The following is a 16,915-nucleotide window of genomic DNA, read 5'->3' as shown; positions in this document are numbered from 1 at the left end:
ACTTCTAGCTCTCTTTGAGAAGAATGAAATCTGTCCAGAGTATATTCCTGGGGCTAAGACAGTGTGCAGAGTGGGTTTAAGTTTAGGTGGTTGTTTATGGTTTTCACACTAGAGCACTCCAACTCACAAGAAAGCAAGAAGAGTGGGCTGTGCATGGAGGGAGCTGCGAAGCCAAGATTGGTGGGAAGCAGAGGAAGAGGCCAGGCCACACAGGCACCCTAGACTTAAAAGGCCACAAAACAGGGAAGTCTCCACCCCTTGCCCTGCTCTCTGGGGCTCTAAGCTGCCTGCTTCTGCACAGTTGCTTGGCGCTAAATTTTCATTTCTCTGACTGGTGCCAAAGAACATCTGCACCTAGAGTTGTAAGGCAAAATTGATTTACAGGTGCAATGCCTTGCCCATCGAAATTGGACGACTTGGTTTTCTTTGTGAATGGGAGAAAGGTTAAGTGTTGTGTGGTACTACTGTGGCTTGCAGAGACAGCAGGAAACTACTAGCTTAAGGGCAGTTCTTGTCCAGTCAGGGACTAGGAACCCATCCTAATTTGGCCTCTTGCCCACTCAGCCAAGGTCTAGCTTCTGAGAATATGGGGAGGTGGTAAAGCATCAGGGTTAATCACACATGCCTTGGCATCAGGCAGTCTGGTTCCAATCCAGCCCTGCCATTTACTGTGTAACTTTATGCAAGTTACTTCAGCTCCCTGAGCCTCAGAGTACTCATCTCTGGAATCTACTTCCTAAAAAGATTAAAAGCGAGATGCTTCTTTCATCTAGTAGGAATCCCCTGGGTCCTTATAAAGCACTTAGCACTGGGCCTGATATCCTGGTAGCACTATATCTAGTAACATATCTTGATCCCCAAGCTCAGGGGGACAAGAAATAGAGCTTTGTTTATTTTTATATTTATCAACTTAATTTTTCTCTCGAGACTTCATTAATCAGAATTAGTTGAAATGTAATTGCCGTCAATTTTCAGTCCCCTTTCCCAGGTTGCAACTAAGTTCTAGGGGGAACCTGTGTGACAAGAAGAGTGGCTTCTGCCATTGTCACTCTCCCCTGTCAGTGCCCGCCATCAGGCCGCACAGCTGCTGGTTGACCCTCAGTGCCCTCTGCCAGGCCCGCTCTGCTCATGAGCCTCTATCTCTCCGGGGAACCTTTCTGTAGTTCCCAAAGCATGTGGCTTCGCTGCGCTCTTGCCACCTCCTCCAAGGCCCCTCTGCACTCCAATCCCACAAACCTAACTGGGATTTGGCCTTGTCCACCCTCCCACCCCAAGAAAGGAGATAGAACATAGAGTTCTCCTCATGTGCCTTATAACTCTGTCTCCTGTAACCAGCATCCACAGCCAGTAGCCACCATACATTTTTCCAAACCTTCATTCATGAGCTGAGTCCTAACTCACTTGTTCCACCTGCCTAGGCTTTGGAGTCTCCTTTGTCTATTTTCTGTTCCAAATCCCTTCTGAGTCATGAGCCCAAAATTATTTTGTAGGGGGAGGGTCTACACAAATTCATGTTTTTCTTCTAGGAAGAAAGGAAGACCCTAACATGAGTAGACCACTGTGTCTTCCTTTCCTGTGATGCCACAGAATGGCTGGAGGTGTTTACAGGACACCCTAAGATAAAGTCAAAGGAAATATCCCCAAATAAGCAAGTGGGAAAGAAGCACCAGAGAAGATCCCTCCAGGCTTCTGAGTGATAATCCTCCACTTTTCGAGGAGAGGGAGGGAGAGATTCTAGTGTACCACCAGAGATACCCTGCGTCCTGAGCTGGGACGAGTCTCACCATTAGCCGCTCTGCCATGAGAGGACTGGCACACTCAGGGACCCCTTCAGGATGACAGCAACTCTCCCCACCTCCCATTTCTGCCACCAACTCTGGAGGTCGCTCATACTATCACGTGTGCTCCCCAAGGGAGGTGTCTCAGAAGTGCCAGATGAGCAACTTCCTGTCTAGATGCCTTCCCTCCAGGACCCTGCATTGTACACACACACACGCACACACACACACACACACACACACACAGCATCCAAGTCTCTCCCCCGTTTCAAATATTCCAAGAGTACAAAAGACTGAGTTGGAAGATTCCACACACACAGGTAATGGAGCAAACGTGAAGAATGTAACTCCCAGTGGGGGCTTACCCAGCGGTGGCCCCCCACTCTAATCACATATAAAAGCATTGTTGTCACACTTGGTAAGTCTCCAGCTCTGTACACATATATGAAACTTGTTTGCCTTCAGAGCAAAAAAATAAATGGGCAAATGAAAGTATTATACCCGAGTGCCTAAATCAAGCAGGCCACGGCAGACATTACTGTGGGTCACCCTCTCGATCCCCATAATAAATCTCTTTTCTGTTTCCAACGCAGGTGATAGGAATGTGGACCCAGAAGTCACTCTGCTGACCTTCCTACGAAAGAACTGGATTCTTTTGATCAAAATCTGGGCAGTGTCTATGTTTGCCTTAAAACTTAAGCCTGCTATGATTATGAAAACTAATCTAACTTCTCTGTCTCCAGTCGGCCCCGTTGGCCCTTGCTGTCTCTGCTTTTGGCAGTGGTTTTAAGGATAGTAAGTTAATTGGGCTATTTGGAGAGGATGAAGTTTCCCCAGAGCTTCTTATATCTGGATTTAATAGCAATGAAATAGAAGCTAAGCTCTTTACTTCAGCACTAATTATTCCTTTAAGGGCTCTCCAAATCCCCAGGAGGGTGGTTATATAATCGAGGTTTATGTTGCATGTACCCTGTCCTGGCAGGAAACCAGATTCTCCAGATTCAGGAAGAGAATGTGTCATCAGAAAAGATAGTCTTTCCCTACATCCGTTCTCTTATGAGAGATTTTTCCCGACCATTTTATATTCTGAAATTGAGATCTTCATAATGACAAACATTTTAAGTGGTAGGTCTAATGTATCTCTCCGAGAAGCCAAAAGGTAAGTAAAGAAATGGCAGAAATTATAAATTGATGGAGTCAGCCCATGGACAAGTTTTGCTTAAAAGTCCACATGGTGTTTAGTTAGTTATCAATGTTTGAAAATTAGGAAATCTCATATTTTAAAAACTCCAGATTTTTCAGCTTCTCATGAGAAACGAGAAAGTAGTCGTTGCTGCATGGCAGCCGTCTTGCTGAGCAGGGAGGGACTGCCCTAGCGCCCTATCTAGAATGGGCACAAGCTCTCCAGGTACACGCAGCCCACTCCACTCATTTACGTGCCTCTCTGATAAGCATCTGATGTTAGAACTTAGTTTAGATGAACAAGCCTTATGGCTTAAAAAAAAAAAAGTCAGTGATTCTGAAATCTTCTGAACCAGTCGAATGAATTACATCCAATCTCATAAACTAAACTGGCTGGAAGTGGACCACAATTAGGAAGAAGGAGGAGTAAAGAGAGGGGGTGGAGTCTGAGCCTGGATTTGGGCTCTGACTCTGACCAAGCAAGAGCACAGGGACACGTTAGGTGAGATCTGAAAGTAAGGATGGGAGTTTTTGCCAAAGGCTCAGTCACTTGTTTTCAAACCATAAGACTCTTAATTGTAGGAAACAAACTGAGGTTTCCTTGGAGGAGAGGGGGGTGAGGGAACGGGGTAGCTGGGTGATGGACATTCAGGAGGACTTGTGATGTAATAATGAGGGATGGGTATCATATAAGACTGGTGAATCATTGACCTCTACCTCTGAAATTAATATTATATGTTAATTAATTGAATTTAAATTTTAAAAATTAAAAAGAAAAAATAAAATAATTAAAAAACAAAACTAATGCAATACAAATGGACAAAACTAGAATACATTGAACTGCTAAAAATAAGATCTTCTCTCCCAATTACACGATTGGGACCCAGAATACCTATAACGAATTAGGGCTTTTCAAAGGGCTTTTACAGCCATCGTCCTATAAGATGTTCATGATAAGCCTGTGAAGATAAAGTAGGTATTACTTTTCCCTCTTTGCAAGTGAGAAAACTGACAGGAAAGGTTAGTCTGTTCAGTATCACACCACTAATAGGATCTAGAGTGGCCTTTACTGAGACCTGGCAGGCAAATGACTTCTCAGACCTACCCTTCACCCCCCAAAAGAAGACCTTCCTCCCTAGTGACACCCCAGGGAGGCAGCTGTAAGGGGGTGACATGTGTGCCATGCATCTTTTCCCTGAACAGCCTCTCTAGTATGCCTCACAGGAACCAAGTACGCCTGTGGAGGAGGAGGGTGTGGGGCCTGCACTGTGATGGTGTCGAAGTGTGACCCTCTGTCCGCGAAGATCAGGTATCCTACCCAGAAGCCAGAGGCCAGGAGGGCTTTGTTTCTTTGCCAGGCTTGTATTCCCATCTGAGCGCAAAATGTCTCTAAGCCCTTGTGATTCTAACCCTCCTTAGATCTTCAACCCCTCTGAAAATTGGATAAAAGCTATGAGCTCTCTACTCAGAAAGTACATAAACTAATTATATTTTGCACATACTTTCAGGGAGATTACAGACCTCCTAAGGCCCATCTGTGTGGGAATTCATACTGCCTGTCTAGAGAAGATTTAATAAACACATGCCTCCCGGGGTGAGACCAGTTGAAAAGCAAAGAAGGAGTGTCCAGAAAACTGGGCCCCTTTAAGGTTTCTGGGCTGAAAACAGCCAGATCCTCATAGCAGCTCAATGTGCTCATCCAGGGAGTAAATGCTTGACTTCGGAGAAACATTTATCTTTGGCGGTCATGTACTCCATGTACTTCCTGTCTGCACATGCGTCATGAGCACAGCTCGTTCTAATCACACAATACTCCCTAGGCCATTGCCCTGATTTTTAAGATTTCACAGTCCTTCCTGTTTTTCTTATTCCCTTGTTGTGTTGATAACATTCACAATAAAGGTGGGGGCAGACAGAAGCCAGCTTGGGACCTTTCGCAACTAGAGCTTCTGGTCCCCCCTCGCCTTCTCCTTTCTCCTACTAAGGTGTCTGGAGTAATCTTTTCATTCACCACCTCAGGGTTTGCTGGCCAAACCCAACACATCTATGCGTCCCATGTTAAGAAACCCCAATTTAGGCAAACCATTCATTTTACAGATGAGGAAACTGAGGCTTAAAGAGATGAAGTGACTTGTTCAAGATCACACAAGTTTCTAGAACAAGGACTTGAACCCCTACATGTTCTGGTTCTGAAGATAATGCCTTTTCTACTGCTGGGCTGAACCAACCCTGCAGAGCAGGGACCTGGGCCACAATTGCATCCTTTAATTAAGGGCCAGATTCCAGGACTTGGGCTGCCCCCAAATCCACTGGCCCAAGAAATCAAGAAATGGCCTCAGAACACATGTCATTCCACTGTTGAATGAACTTATCCAGAGATTTTAAAATTAACAAGCAAAAAAATTCTCAAATGTAAACATAAAAGACATAAGTGTACCTTTTACCTGTTATGGGGTCAATATCCTAATGAATACTAGTTGAGGTCCAATCATACTCCTGATGACATGAATCCATTCCCATTGAGTCCAGACCCAAGTGGGTCTATATGGGCTTAGAAAGTTTTTCTGAAGTTCAGAATGCCCAGGTTCCCTCTAAGGATCCTCAATTCTTACAGATAGTACAGTGTCAGCAGAGAGGACTCTAAATTCTCCTTCCCTGTCACCCCTCCAGTTCCCCATCCCCCAAGCTGAATGATAGGCTTGGGGAGTTTTCTGCTGCCCTTCTTGGTTCCCAGATTCTCCAAGAGGCAGGACTGTGTTACTCTCCTTGATTTTCCTGTGTTGCTCATATGAAGACACTTCTCCATTACTGCGTGCCTGGTGCCCATCTGCTCTCTGTACAGGGCTGCTGTCACCACCATGGAAGGTGTTGGAAGCATCAACACCAGACTTCACCCAGTGCAGGTAAGAGCACACTGTAATTTTCTCACTTCTTAACTTTTTCTTTTTAACCAACACCGTGTTGACTGTGCTGCCTGGAGCTTCTAGGTTGTAATCAGGTAAGTAGAAGCTTTGGATGCATATTGATCAAGATAATAACACCTAGGTGATTTAAAGAAAGCTGGAAATCCATCCACATTTTATCAGACGATCATCTTTTTTTCTTACTTTTTCCACTTGAATGATAAGCAGGATTATCAAAACATTGATTGATGCCTATGTGACTATAGGCTGCAGTAAATATTGTACACAGGATATTATTCATAGGATAAAATGTCAGAGGCGAACAAGATAAAACTCAGGATCATTCCCTGTGGCATAGGAGGTCTTGAGAGTAAAATCAGAACTGAGGCTGACTGTACCAGAGCACATGGACAATCATTTCTCCAAATCTTAACTTGAAGCTGGAACACAGAGGCTGGTTTTAAGCGTTGGCAGAAAACACATCGACTCCTCTGTCATTGTCACAAAGAAGGGAGCTAGAGAACTGGAGAATCATAGGTCCAGATCCAGCAGTACCGCAGGTGCTTCCAGCAGGAGGAACCCAGAGGGTCTCTGGGTTTCACAACATGAGAATCAATTCCAGGAAAGGTCAGCAAAGGCCAAGGACCCAGCAGAATTTACTAGAATGTCTGGGGAGATCAAAGAGGATAACACTCTGAAATCCAGAACAGGGCTTCCCAAATTTTAGTGTGCTAAGAATCATCTGGGAGCTTGTTAAAAATACAGATTCTGAGTCAGGAGTTTTGGAGCAGAGGCCTGAGGTTTTGCACTTCCTGCAAGCTCCCAGGTAGAACCGACAGCACTGGTCCATGGACTACACTTTAAATAGCAAGGATCTAGGACACAGACAAAAATCTTGGCTCTTTGAAAGTAGAATTCCTTTTGAGCCAACACAAAAGAATTTAAAGAAGGTAAAGTGAGGTCAACAGTAAATAGTCTCCAAATCAATCAAAAAGAGGTGACCCCATGGTCAGAATTAAGCTGGACAAGACATGGAGGTATTCAAGAAAATCATTTCTGACACGTACACGTACTTTCCTTATAATTACTGATTTCCAGACAATTCTCTGGGAAGAGAAGCTGCACACTGTCAACTCCCAGTTAGAAGGATCTGGGCATCTGAGCTTGAGAGATGATTATAATGATAGAATATGGCTTCTGGGTCACCTCCTTCAGAGCAGCATAGGAAAGGGGATGCTGGCCATCTCTGAGCCAGGGCAGGGGTGCACTGCTCAGGCACTGGGTTCCAGCATGATAAGGGAGGTGCCAGATGGGGACTCTGGTGAGGAGTGGTGACAACAGAAAGGCCTGTGATCATGCATGTGTCCTTCTAGGAGAGGATCGCCAAGAGCCACGGCACCCAGCGTGGGTTCTGCACCCCTGGGATGGTGATGTCCATGTACACGCTGCTTAGGAACCACCCGCAGCCCTCAGAGGAACAGCTCGTGGAAGCCCTGGGAGGTAGGGCTGACATGGAAAAAAACACCACACGCTTCAGGCTGCTCCACCCCATTCACAAGGTCATCTCAGCCCCACTCAGGGGCCCCCTGGTTGTTTCTAAAGTAGCTACAGCTCACCCAGGAGCAGAGAGGAATGGCAGAGCACTTGCTGGAGAGGCCACACACACACATCTTGACACCTGAGTTCTCTATCCAGTGACTTACTTGGCTGCCTTCACTGGGGCTGTGATAACAGTGTCACCAACTAGGTCAGTTAAAACAACAGGAATTTATTCTTTCACAGCTGTGGAGGCTACAAGTCTGAAACCAAGGTGTCAGCAGGGCCGTGCTCCCTCTGAAAGCTCTAAAAGAGGACTCCTCCTTGCCTTTTCTTTGCCTCTGGTGCTTGACAACCAACCTGGCATTCCTTGACGCATCACCCTAGTCTCTGCCCCTGTCTTCTCATGGGCTTCCCCCCCTGTGTCTGTGTCCAAATTTTCCTCTTCTTATAAGGACACTAGTTCTTATAAGGATTAGGACGGACTCTAATCCAGTATGACCTCAATTTAACTTGAGTATATCTGCAGCGGTCCTATTTCCAATTAAGGTCACATTCATAGGTTCCAGGTGTCAGAACCTCACATATCTTTTTTGGAGGACACAGTTCAACCCACAACAGAGCCCTTCACATATTGAAAGGACGCTTTTAAATTTAAAAATGGGTTTAAGTTACTAGAGAGGAGTACCTAGTCATATCCCTTTTGCAGGATCAATAAACACCATTCTCAGGTGTCAACAGTCTCTAAACAAGTCGCCTGTTAAATACACAGATTCTTAGATTGAGACCTGAAGGGTGAGCACAGACACCCTCGTAATCTACCAGTTGCTTCCTTTGCTCTCTCTGCCCCATTACGGAGAATCATACCGTGCCTTAGAACTGGCCTACGTTTTCTTGTTTTAGGATCCCCTGTATCTTACATAGACACATGTTGAATGAATGAATAAACTAATAGATGAATGCAAGTGAGCTCACCAGATGGATGATCATCTTCTTTAGGACAGAAAATAAAACTGGGATTGATGTGGTGGGAAGGTTCATGTTCTAAGAAGAGGAAAAAAGCATTGGACGGTCTGGCAGATATTTAAACACTCTCAAAAACAACAACAACAACAAAACCTAGGTCTGTTTTAACTTTGGAAAGAAACTAGTGAAAATAAAGCCTACTGATAAGCATGCTTCTTCTCTGATAAGGTAATCTGTGCCGCTGCACCGGGTATCGGCCAATTCTCACGAGTGGAAGGACCTTCTGTGTGGTGAGTAGGTGACTGGGGACACCCTACAGAGCAAGAATGACAGTGACAGCTGGTCAAGGCTGGGAATACAGGGGTTGAACTGTTTAGATCATCTAAACAGACTATAAGGGAGACCAAGTGAGTTAGTTTCAACGGGAGACCAAGTGAGTTAGTTTCAACTGACTCATGAGAATTTTAGCTATTTGTTGAGGATAGGGTGAAAGTTACAACACCTCTGGTGTTCCACACCCCACCACAGAGGGCAGGCAGGGATCTAACCAGGCATCCAGATATCTTCCATCACTAGTTACACGAGACACCAGGACAGCACAGGTAGGAGGGTTCCAGCAAACCCAAGGAGACAAGCAAAGGTGTGGAATTTGCTTTGGGGAGGCAAGGTGAGTTCCAAGAATTCAGACTGGCTGGAAAAGTTTAAGCAGGTAAAGAAACCAAATATGCAGAGTGGAATCCAAAATTCAACCCCAAGTACAAGAGCACAGGGAGTTTCCGTCATAAAGTGGGGTGATGGACGCCTGGGTGGCTCAGTCAGTGAAGCATCTGCCTTCTGCTCAGGTCATGATCCCGGGGTCCTGGGATCGAGTCCCGCATAGGGCTTCCTGCTCGGCGGGAAGCCTGCTTCTCCCTCTGCCTGCTGCTCCCCCGGCTTGTGCTTGCTCTCTCTGACAAATAAATAAATAAAATCTTTTAAAATAATAAAATAAAATAAGATAAAATGGGGTGCTTCACTGGGCTGCTGTGAAGATCAAATGAGAAATCATTTGCAAAGCATGCAGCAAAGTTCTGGCTGGCACTTAGTTGCTACAGTTTCCTGACAATGCTGCTGAGGCAGGATGGATGTGTGCAGTACTGCCCTTATTCCCAAGCAAGGGGGACTCCACATTTGGAAAGGCCCCTTGCTGGTCCCTCCTCCAGCCATTCTCAGGAGACCATGGAGCCAAGGTGACTTGTTTAGCTGGACCCTTCACCCTTTTCTAGACCATGCTCCAGATTTGGTCTTGACCCCATTCCCAGGCCTAACACCAACCTCTTCCTGAGCCCATCTTCCTAGGGCAGATCATAACAGCCAGTGTGTGCCCCCCTAGGTTAGAGGGCAGCCAACAACTGGCTGTTTCTGGAAAGAGTGGACGGAACTGAGGCATTCAGCCCGGGATGTTCACACAGGTGTTTGAGGCCCCTCAGTTCAGAACAGAGCCAGGGTGGGAAGAGGAGGGCAGCAGGCCAAGACCGGGGTATCCATTTATACTCTTGCCCTAGCTCCACAAATAGTAGAGGTGGGCCTGGAAGTGGACCAGCAGGTGTATCCCTCTCCCCAGAGCCAGGCAGCCCCCGTAGGTGCATGTCCTAGACTTCTGCTGCCACACAGGGGAGCCAAAGTTGATAAGCTGAGAAATAAAATGAAAAGCTTGTAAACCCATCAAATTGCCAGTGTAAGTGAAGCACTTGTCAAATATGAATAAAGGAAGTTAAAGGAAACCTCTCTCCCTCTGGAATATGGATGTTATCCACCTTTCCAGGCACAGACTGGGGATAAAGGCAAAAATGTGGTCGGAGACCCACCTGCAGCCAGCTAGCCCCAGGGACTTTAATGGGTGAAAGAAACTGGGCCCCAGTGGAAATACCTGAGGCTCACATCTACTAGGTCAAGAGAAGATGGGCTGTTTCTGTTATAGTTGATTCATGGCCCGTCATGGATGCTCTCAGAGCTCTGAGTAAGAGAGGAAGCTCTGGTCACTGGGCCCAGATGGTTTTGCTTCTTGGACAGTTAGGAAGATGGCAGCCTGAGGCATTTGGGCAGAGAATTGGGGTATCGAAAGAAAGTATTTTACTAGATACTGAGGAGAAATTATTTAAGGAAGAAGACACAAGAGGTAAATTTGGAGGAAATGGGAAATGAAAGAACCAGTAAATGGAAACCTGCTGTAAAATTCGATTGTCCATTCATTCTCAGTCAGTCCCATGCAGATCCCAAATGCCTAGAACACCTGGTTCCAAAATAGGTTTTTTCTCCATCTTTCTTTATTTTTTTCTTTTCTTTTGTCTGAAAGGTCCTTATATAAATGATAACATTCAGTGTTGCTAGATCTTATATATTCTAGAGAATGATTAAATCATCATTGCCCTAAAAGGTATATCAATTAATTCTACCGCTAGGAATTCACCTATGAAAAAATTCAGAGACGTACACAAAGCTGTCCATGGAATGAACAGAAATGTTCATATGTTATTTATAGTTATACAATGAAGGGAAAAAACCTAAGTATATAACAATAGCAAATGTTATGAATATATTATAGAATAGCCAGAAGATGGACTTTTATATGATCAGCAAAATTATATTTTAAAGGCATTTTAGATGTATTATATGTTGACTAATTGAATTTAAATTAAAAAAAATAAAGACATTTTAATGATATGGAAAAAGATTCACAATATAAATGAATAAACACATAAATGAACAAAATAATAGGCAAATAAATGAATAAAAAGGCAAAATAAAAAGTATATTGTACTATAAATATAGTACATATATATAATATATAAAAATATTATCAGTGGAATAGGGTAATTACAGTTTCTTTTATGCTTCTTTATATTCTTTATTATTATATAAATAATTATTATTATACTATATATTATATTTTTCTATATATTATACATCATATTTTATATTTCATATAGTCTATATTATCATTTTATTTTTTTAAATTTATTTATTTATTTGAGGGAGAGAGAGAGTGAGCACATGCACACAGAGGGAGAGGGAGAAGCAGACTCCCCTCTAAGCAGGGAGCCTGATGTAGGACTCAATCTCAGGATCCTGGGATCATGATCTGAGCCAAAGGCAGGCACTTAACCGACTGAGCCACCCAGACGACCTAATCATTCTATTTTTGAAATAAAGCAAAAGATCTTGTGATTATCCCTGTTCCAACAGAAACCACTAAAAAAAGTCTGGAGTCACATTTAAGTTGCCAAGACTTTTGAGGCACACACCCATTTACCTATTAAAAAGTTTTTCATCTGGGCGCCTGGGTGGCTCAGTTGTTGGGCGTCTGCCTTCGGCTCAGGTCATGATCCCGGGGTCCTGGGATCGAGTCCCACATCGGGCTCCCTGCTCGGCAGGAGGCCTGCTTCTCCCTCTCCCACTCCCCCTGCTTGTGTTCCTGCTCTCGCTATCTCTCTGTCAAATAAATAAATAAAAATCTTTAAAAAAAAAATAAATAAAAATAAATAAATAAAAAGTTTTTCATCTAAAGGCATTTCACTGTCCTAGGAGTCAAATGGCTGTCAACAGAAAGGAACAGGAAAATGCTGCTTGGATCCTGGAGGAAATGATTCTTCCTCACTCCGCAGGGAAAGTGACGTGAGTCCCTGTTTGTTTCGTCCTCTCCCTGAGAGTATTGCTTAATGCTGGCCCCGTGTTAAAACTTCGCTTGTTAAGTGTTGATGGTCGTATGCTGCATTACTTTCAAATCTCCAGAGCACATGCATGAATAAAGCACTTTTCATTTGGAACCTGATAACGGGGTGATTCAAAGCCAGCCTCTGATTTTCCCCTTCAGTCTCTGGAGGGATGAAACGAGAAAACATAAACCCACTCAGACAAGAGGAAAAGACCTGCCCCAACTCTGATGAGTCCCATCCTTGGGTGGGAAGGGGGTTTTGTGCCTGGTCCCACTCAGGCAGAGCTGTCCTCTATCACCACGTCCCCTGCTTTGCAGAGACAGGGCACTGCAACCTCAGGAAGGGAGCCTGTCCAAGGAATAAGGATAAAATAGGGTCCGCTCCCCGTAGACAAGGAAATCTGAGAGAACAGAGCTGCCCTTAGACAAAACCGAGCCCATCATCCCCCTGCTGTATCTATTTCTATCCCGCACACCTACCTTGTTCCCATTCTCGGCCTCCCACTGTCACCTCATTTTGGTCTGAAGATGTGCAGTGGAATAGAGGGTTATTGCCAAAGAAGGTAGGCTGCACCCTCCATGAACACTTCACAGAGGATCAGTGTGCCTCAGAGGGGTCAATACATTCAATTATCCTCAATTTTGTGGCCTTGGGAAGTCCATCTGGGCAATGACTGGGCTCTGGGGACCATCTGACTCACTTTAACCAAACTCAAAAGAACATGATATTTAAACTGGAATGTGCCCTAATATTCATTTACAGAAACCCAATTATAAAGTGGATCTTAATGGTAACTGAGCTGCATGTCCTTTCCCTATAGGAAAACACACATAGGAAGCTCCATTATAATGAGGTTGCTTGGTGAACATGGATGCAGAGCAATTGGATAATCTTAAGGGTAATACCACAGAAGACCCCTCTCTTCCATCAGGGTAGACCAGCTGGATGGCAGGGGTCTGCCCCATGACTGTTCCTTCTCTTAAAGCTATGTTAAGATCTTCTATTATTGGACCAGCTATTAAGCCCTGGCCTAACACCTGTTTGGGGAAACTTTAATTCCTCAGATCTGACTTTTTATGTTTTTTTTACATTTTCATTCTCACACACCAGCTTATTCCTAGGTTTTAAAGACATACCACATTATTGTCCCCAGGTACCGCCTACATTTCTAATTCTAGCTAATGCAAAAACTGATCATTCAGACGTTGGCCTGTAATTCCTCAATCTGGGGTCTTACTAAGAGCCTTTATAAGGAACAGCTTCTCTTCTGGAACCTGGAAAGACCCCAGAGAAACAGAAAAAGAGGGGGAGTGTTGGACAAATGTCAATCCATTTCACCTAATTGTCACAAGTTACCCTTCAAAATATACATTATTTCCATTTATCTTTAGAAAGGTTAAGTACCTTTCTTTTGGGAGGGTGCCAAGTTGTGACAGAGCTGAGAATGAACCCAGATCTGCCCCTGATGTCTACCCATGTTCTTCTCCACTACACAGACCTCTAGCTCTGCTTCCCATGGTTCTCCCAGTTTGCTGCACCTTTTTAGGAATGTTTTCTGGGAATAAGTGTTTCCAAAGCTAAAACAGATCTCTTTCAGACAAGATTAGAGTTTGGGTAACTTTCCACTGTGCTTTAGTTTTCTAATTGGTAAAAATGGAGATGATAATTTACATTCTTTATATAATTGTTGTGAGGACTAAACAACAATTATACATGTAAAAGCACTTGGAATGTAACACTCCATAAATGTTAGCTATTGTTATTAAAATTAGTGTGGGTGGTTTATGTATAGGCATGTATGTCTAGAGTCATTTTTATTTAAACTTCAGGACTTCTCAGAGCCTTTAGCATTTTGAATCCTGACCTGACTGGTGAGAGGACAGTGGCTGGGGCCCAGTGGAGTTGAGTGCCAGACTTACTGACCTCTGATAGTTTCTCATATAAGGTCTTGGTGTTTCACAGGGGACTCTTTGAACTATTTCAGAGAATACTCTTTTCCTTAGTATCATATCAGGGGCAAATCAGTATTTCTCTTACAACAAGATTCTTATTTAAAACTTTGATTTGGTTTGAACTATTTCCCATTACTCTCATATTAGGAGAGTAGGAGAATTATGACTATGTTCATTTTGCCTAATTAATGTAAAGAATTACAATGCTGTTTCTGGTTTAGCTGGGCTGACAAGACCATCTTCTGCCCTTTATAAAGATTTGCACAGAGTTATTTGCAGAAGACGAGTTCCAGCCCTTGGACCCTACCCAGGAGCTCGTATTTCCCCCAGAACTCTTGGTAAGACAAGTTGGGTGCTTTATGTGTTTGTTCAAATGTCACTGGTTATAAACTAAGTTTTATAAAACCACCCTTTCCTTCCTGCGAAGTTGTCAAACTGTGGAAATATTTGATCACATCAAGAAGCCTGTCCCCACCCAGCTCAGCAAGCCCTCCCTGGCTGATGCCCTGGACACACTCCCTGAAGCCTCAGCTGAGGCTCTTTGTTGAATGACTTTGTCACTATGCTCACCGCTGTCATCTGCAGCATCTCTCTGTTGACTGTCCCAGCCATCCAGCTTTGCTCAGCTTCTAACTTGGTCTTGCAGCCACACTAGTACATTGACCCCAAGAAGCACTTCCAGGGCCCTCCCTATGACCTACCCTTCCCTCCATCAGCATCTCTCTCTCCTCTCTGGCATCTAGTGGTCCCATTCTATAAAATACCTATTTCTGAAGGGGTTCTGATGTGTTTATTCACTCATTCAACAAATATCAATCATCCACCAACATGCCAGGCACTGTTCTAGGTACTAAGTATAGAGCAAGGAACAAAACTAACACAAAAACCTACCCACAGGGGGTTGTCATCTGGTAGGAGAGACAGGTAATAAGCAAGATGATAGATAAGAGATACAGCATGTTAGCTAATGAGAAGTGGTAAGAAGGAAAAAAATAAAACTGAGAAGGGGGCTGGAACACTGACCAGAGAAGATTTCTCTGAGAAAGTAACATTTGAAAAAAGTTCACCAGAAGTGAGGGAGCAGCCTCGACCGTAGGGGAAAAGCAGTCCAGGCAGTGCACACAGCAGGTGCAAAGGGGTCAAGGGTAGGAGAGCACCTGCCCTGACCAAGGGGCAGAGCAAGGTGCAGCCTGGCTGGAGCACAGTGAATGAGGTCGGAAAGCCACTGGGGAACAGACCACAAGGACTTAGGCTGCTGACTTTTACCCCGTGAGAAATGAGAAATGATTAGGGAGGTTGGACAGGGGAGGGGCAGGTTCCTATTAATGTTGTAATGGGATCTGGGATAGTTCTGGCTGCTGGGATGGGAATAGCCTGGCGAGAGGCCCAGGAAGGAACAGCGAGCCTCGTCAGGGTGGTAGATCTATCCTGAGAGATGGTGGTGCTGGACCAGGCTGCCAGCATGTAGCTGAGAAGAGAGTGGATTCTGGATATATTTTGAAGGAGAACCAACAGGATTTGCTGCTGGATGTGATGTGGGGTATGGGAGAGAGAGAGATCAAGGCTGACTCTGGGACTTTGGACAGCTGGAAAGGGCAGTGGCCATTGACAGAGAAGAGGAAGACCTCAGGAAGAGCAGGGTATTTTTTTGGTGGGGGATCCTTTTTGGGGGCTTCAGAAAGGATGGGGTATGAGGAGCTCAGTTTGGGATATGTTAAATCTGAGATGTCTATTAAACATCTCAGAGGAGACATCAAGTTCTCATTCAGATCTATGAGTTTGGATTTCAGAGGAAAAGTCCAGGCTGATGATGTTAATTTAGGATTATTAGTATAATTATGATTTTTAAGACCATGATACTGAATTGTGTTCAATTGATCTATAATGAAGTATCATTGACAGGTGCCAACCTATATCATCACTTGCCTGCCAAGAACTACATATATTAACAAGTCTTAAGTTAAAGAAGTGAATATCTAATTATGGAAATACAGGCATTAGTCAATGAGTGTAGTGAGTCTTTTCAGTCAAGTGGACGCCGGGACTCCTGCAGTCTCTCTAGAGGAATATACCTCCCTCGGGGAACCTGGAAGGCTGGTGTGCCCATGTGCAGACACACTTGTCCTTTGCACTTAGAGAATGACAGAGAAGCCAGAAAAACAAACCCTGACCTTTTGTGGAGAGAGGGTTACCTGGATTTCCCCTGGCACCCTCAAGGATCTCCTGGAGCTGAAAGCCAAACATCCTGAAGCCCCTCTCATCTCGGGCAACACCTCAATGGGTGAGTGACTACAGCGTTTCTCGCACCACTGTGAGAGCCGAGCTCGACCTCCCATCCCCTACTTCGCTCTCAGTCTACAAACACTCCTTTTTAAGCCTCATCCTTTAGAATAAAAAGGTTATAATATAGTAGTGCATTATAAAAATTATTATAGAAATAATTAGATCATTATATCATATGATATATAATATAATAGTACACAATATGCTATTTTGGGTCATGAATATATGTGATATATATCATATGATATAATGATCCAATTATTTCTATAATTTTAGATATAAATAATATGTGTCAATTGTGTATATGATAATAATATAAAAGCACAATACAAATATTATATTATAATAAAGTGGTCTCCAAAGTTGGGTATACCTATACCCTGGGAGTGTGCAGCATGACCCCCTGTGGTGTGGAGAAAAAATATTAGAGGGTGTTTTTTATCATTTAATTTATCTTATCTTTTTTTATTTTGTTTTTGTTAAATAGTGAGTAGATATAAGAGAAGTTTTAAAATATGTATGGGGGGGCACCTGGGTGGCTCAGTCGTTAAGCGTCTGCCTTCGGCTCAGGTCATGATCCCAGGGTCCTGGGATCGAGCCCCACATCGGGCTCCTTGCTC

General features: G+C 44.0%; 1 protein-coding gene across 1 annotated transcript in view; it reads left to right on the top strand.

Moving 5' to 3' along the window:
* Positions 1 to 269: 269 nt before the first annotated feature.
* Positions 270 to 16,915, top strand: part of LOC115936503 (aldehyde oxidase 2-like) — a 57,258-nt gene continuing 40,612 nt past the window's right edge. The window contains 9 exon segments of the mRNA XM_081815317.1: positions 270 to 450; positions 2,372 to 2,425; positions 4,173 to 4,269; positions 5,755 to 5,863; positions 7,237 to 7,363; positions 8,594 to 8,655; positions 11,930 to 12,019; positions 14,270 to 14,350; positions 16,149 to 16,293. Of these exon segments, the coding sequence (XP_081671443.1) occupies positions 390 to 450; positions 2,372 to 2,425; positions 4,173 to 4,269; positions 5,755 to 5,863; positions 7,237 to 7,363; positions 8,594 to 8,655; positions 11,930 to 12,019; positions 14,270 to 14,350; positions 16,149 to 16,293 (826 nt within the window). The 5' untranslated portion in view covers positions 270 to 389.

Source organism: Leptonychotes weddellii, chromosome 3 (genome assembly GCF_054177405.1).
Source record: "Leptonychotes weddellii isolate Sample4059 chromosome 3, ASM5417740v2, whole genome shotgun sequence".
NCBI lineage: Eukaryota > Metazoa > Chordata > Mammalia > Carnivora > Phocidae > Leptonychotes > Leptonychotes weddellii.
The sequence above is the reverse complement of the archived record's forward strand: the minus strand, read 5'-3'. Positions and strand labels throughout refer to the sequence as shown.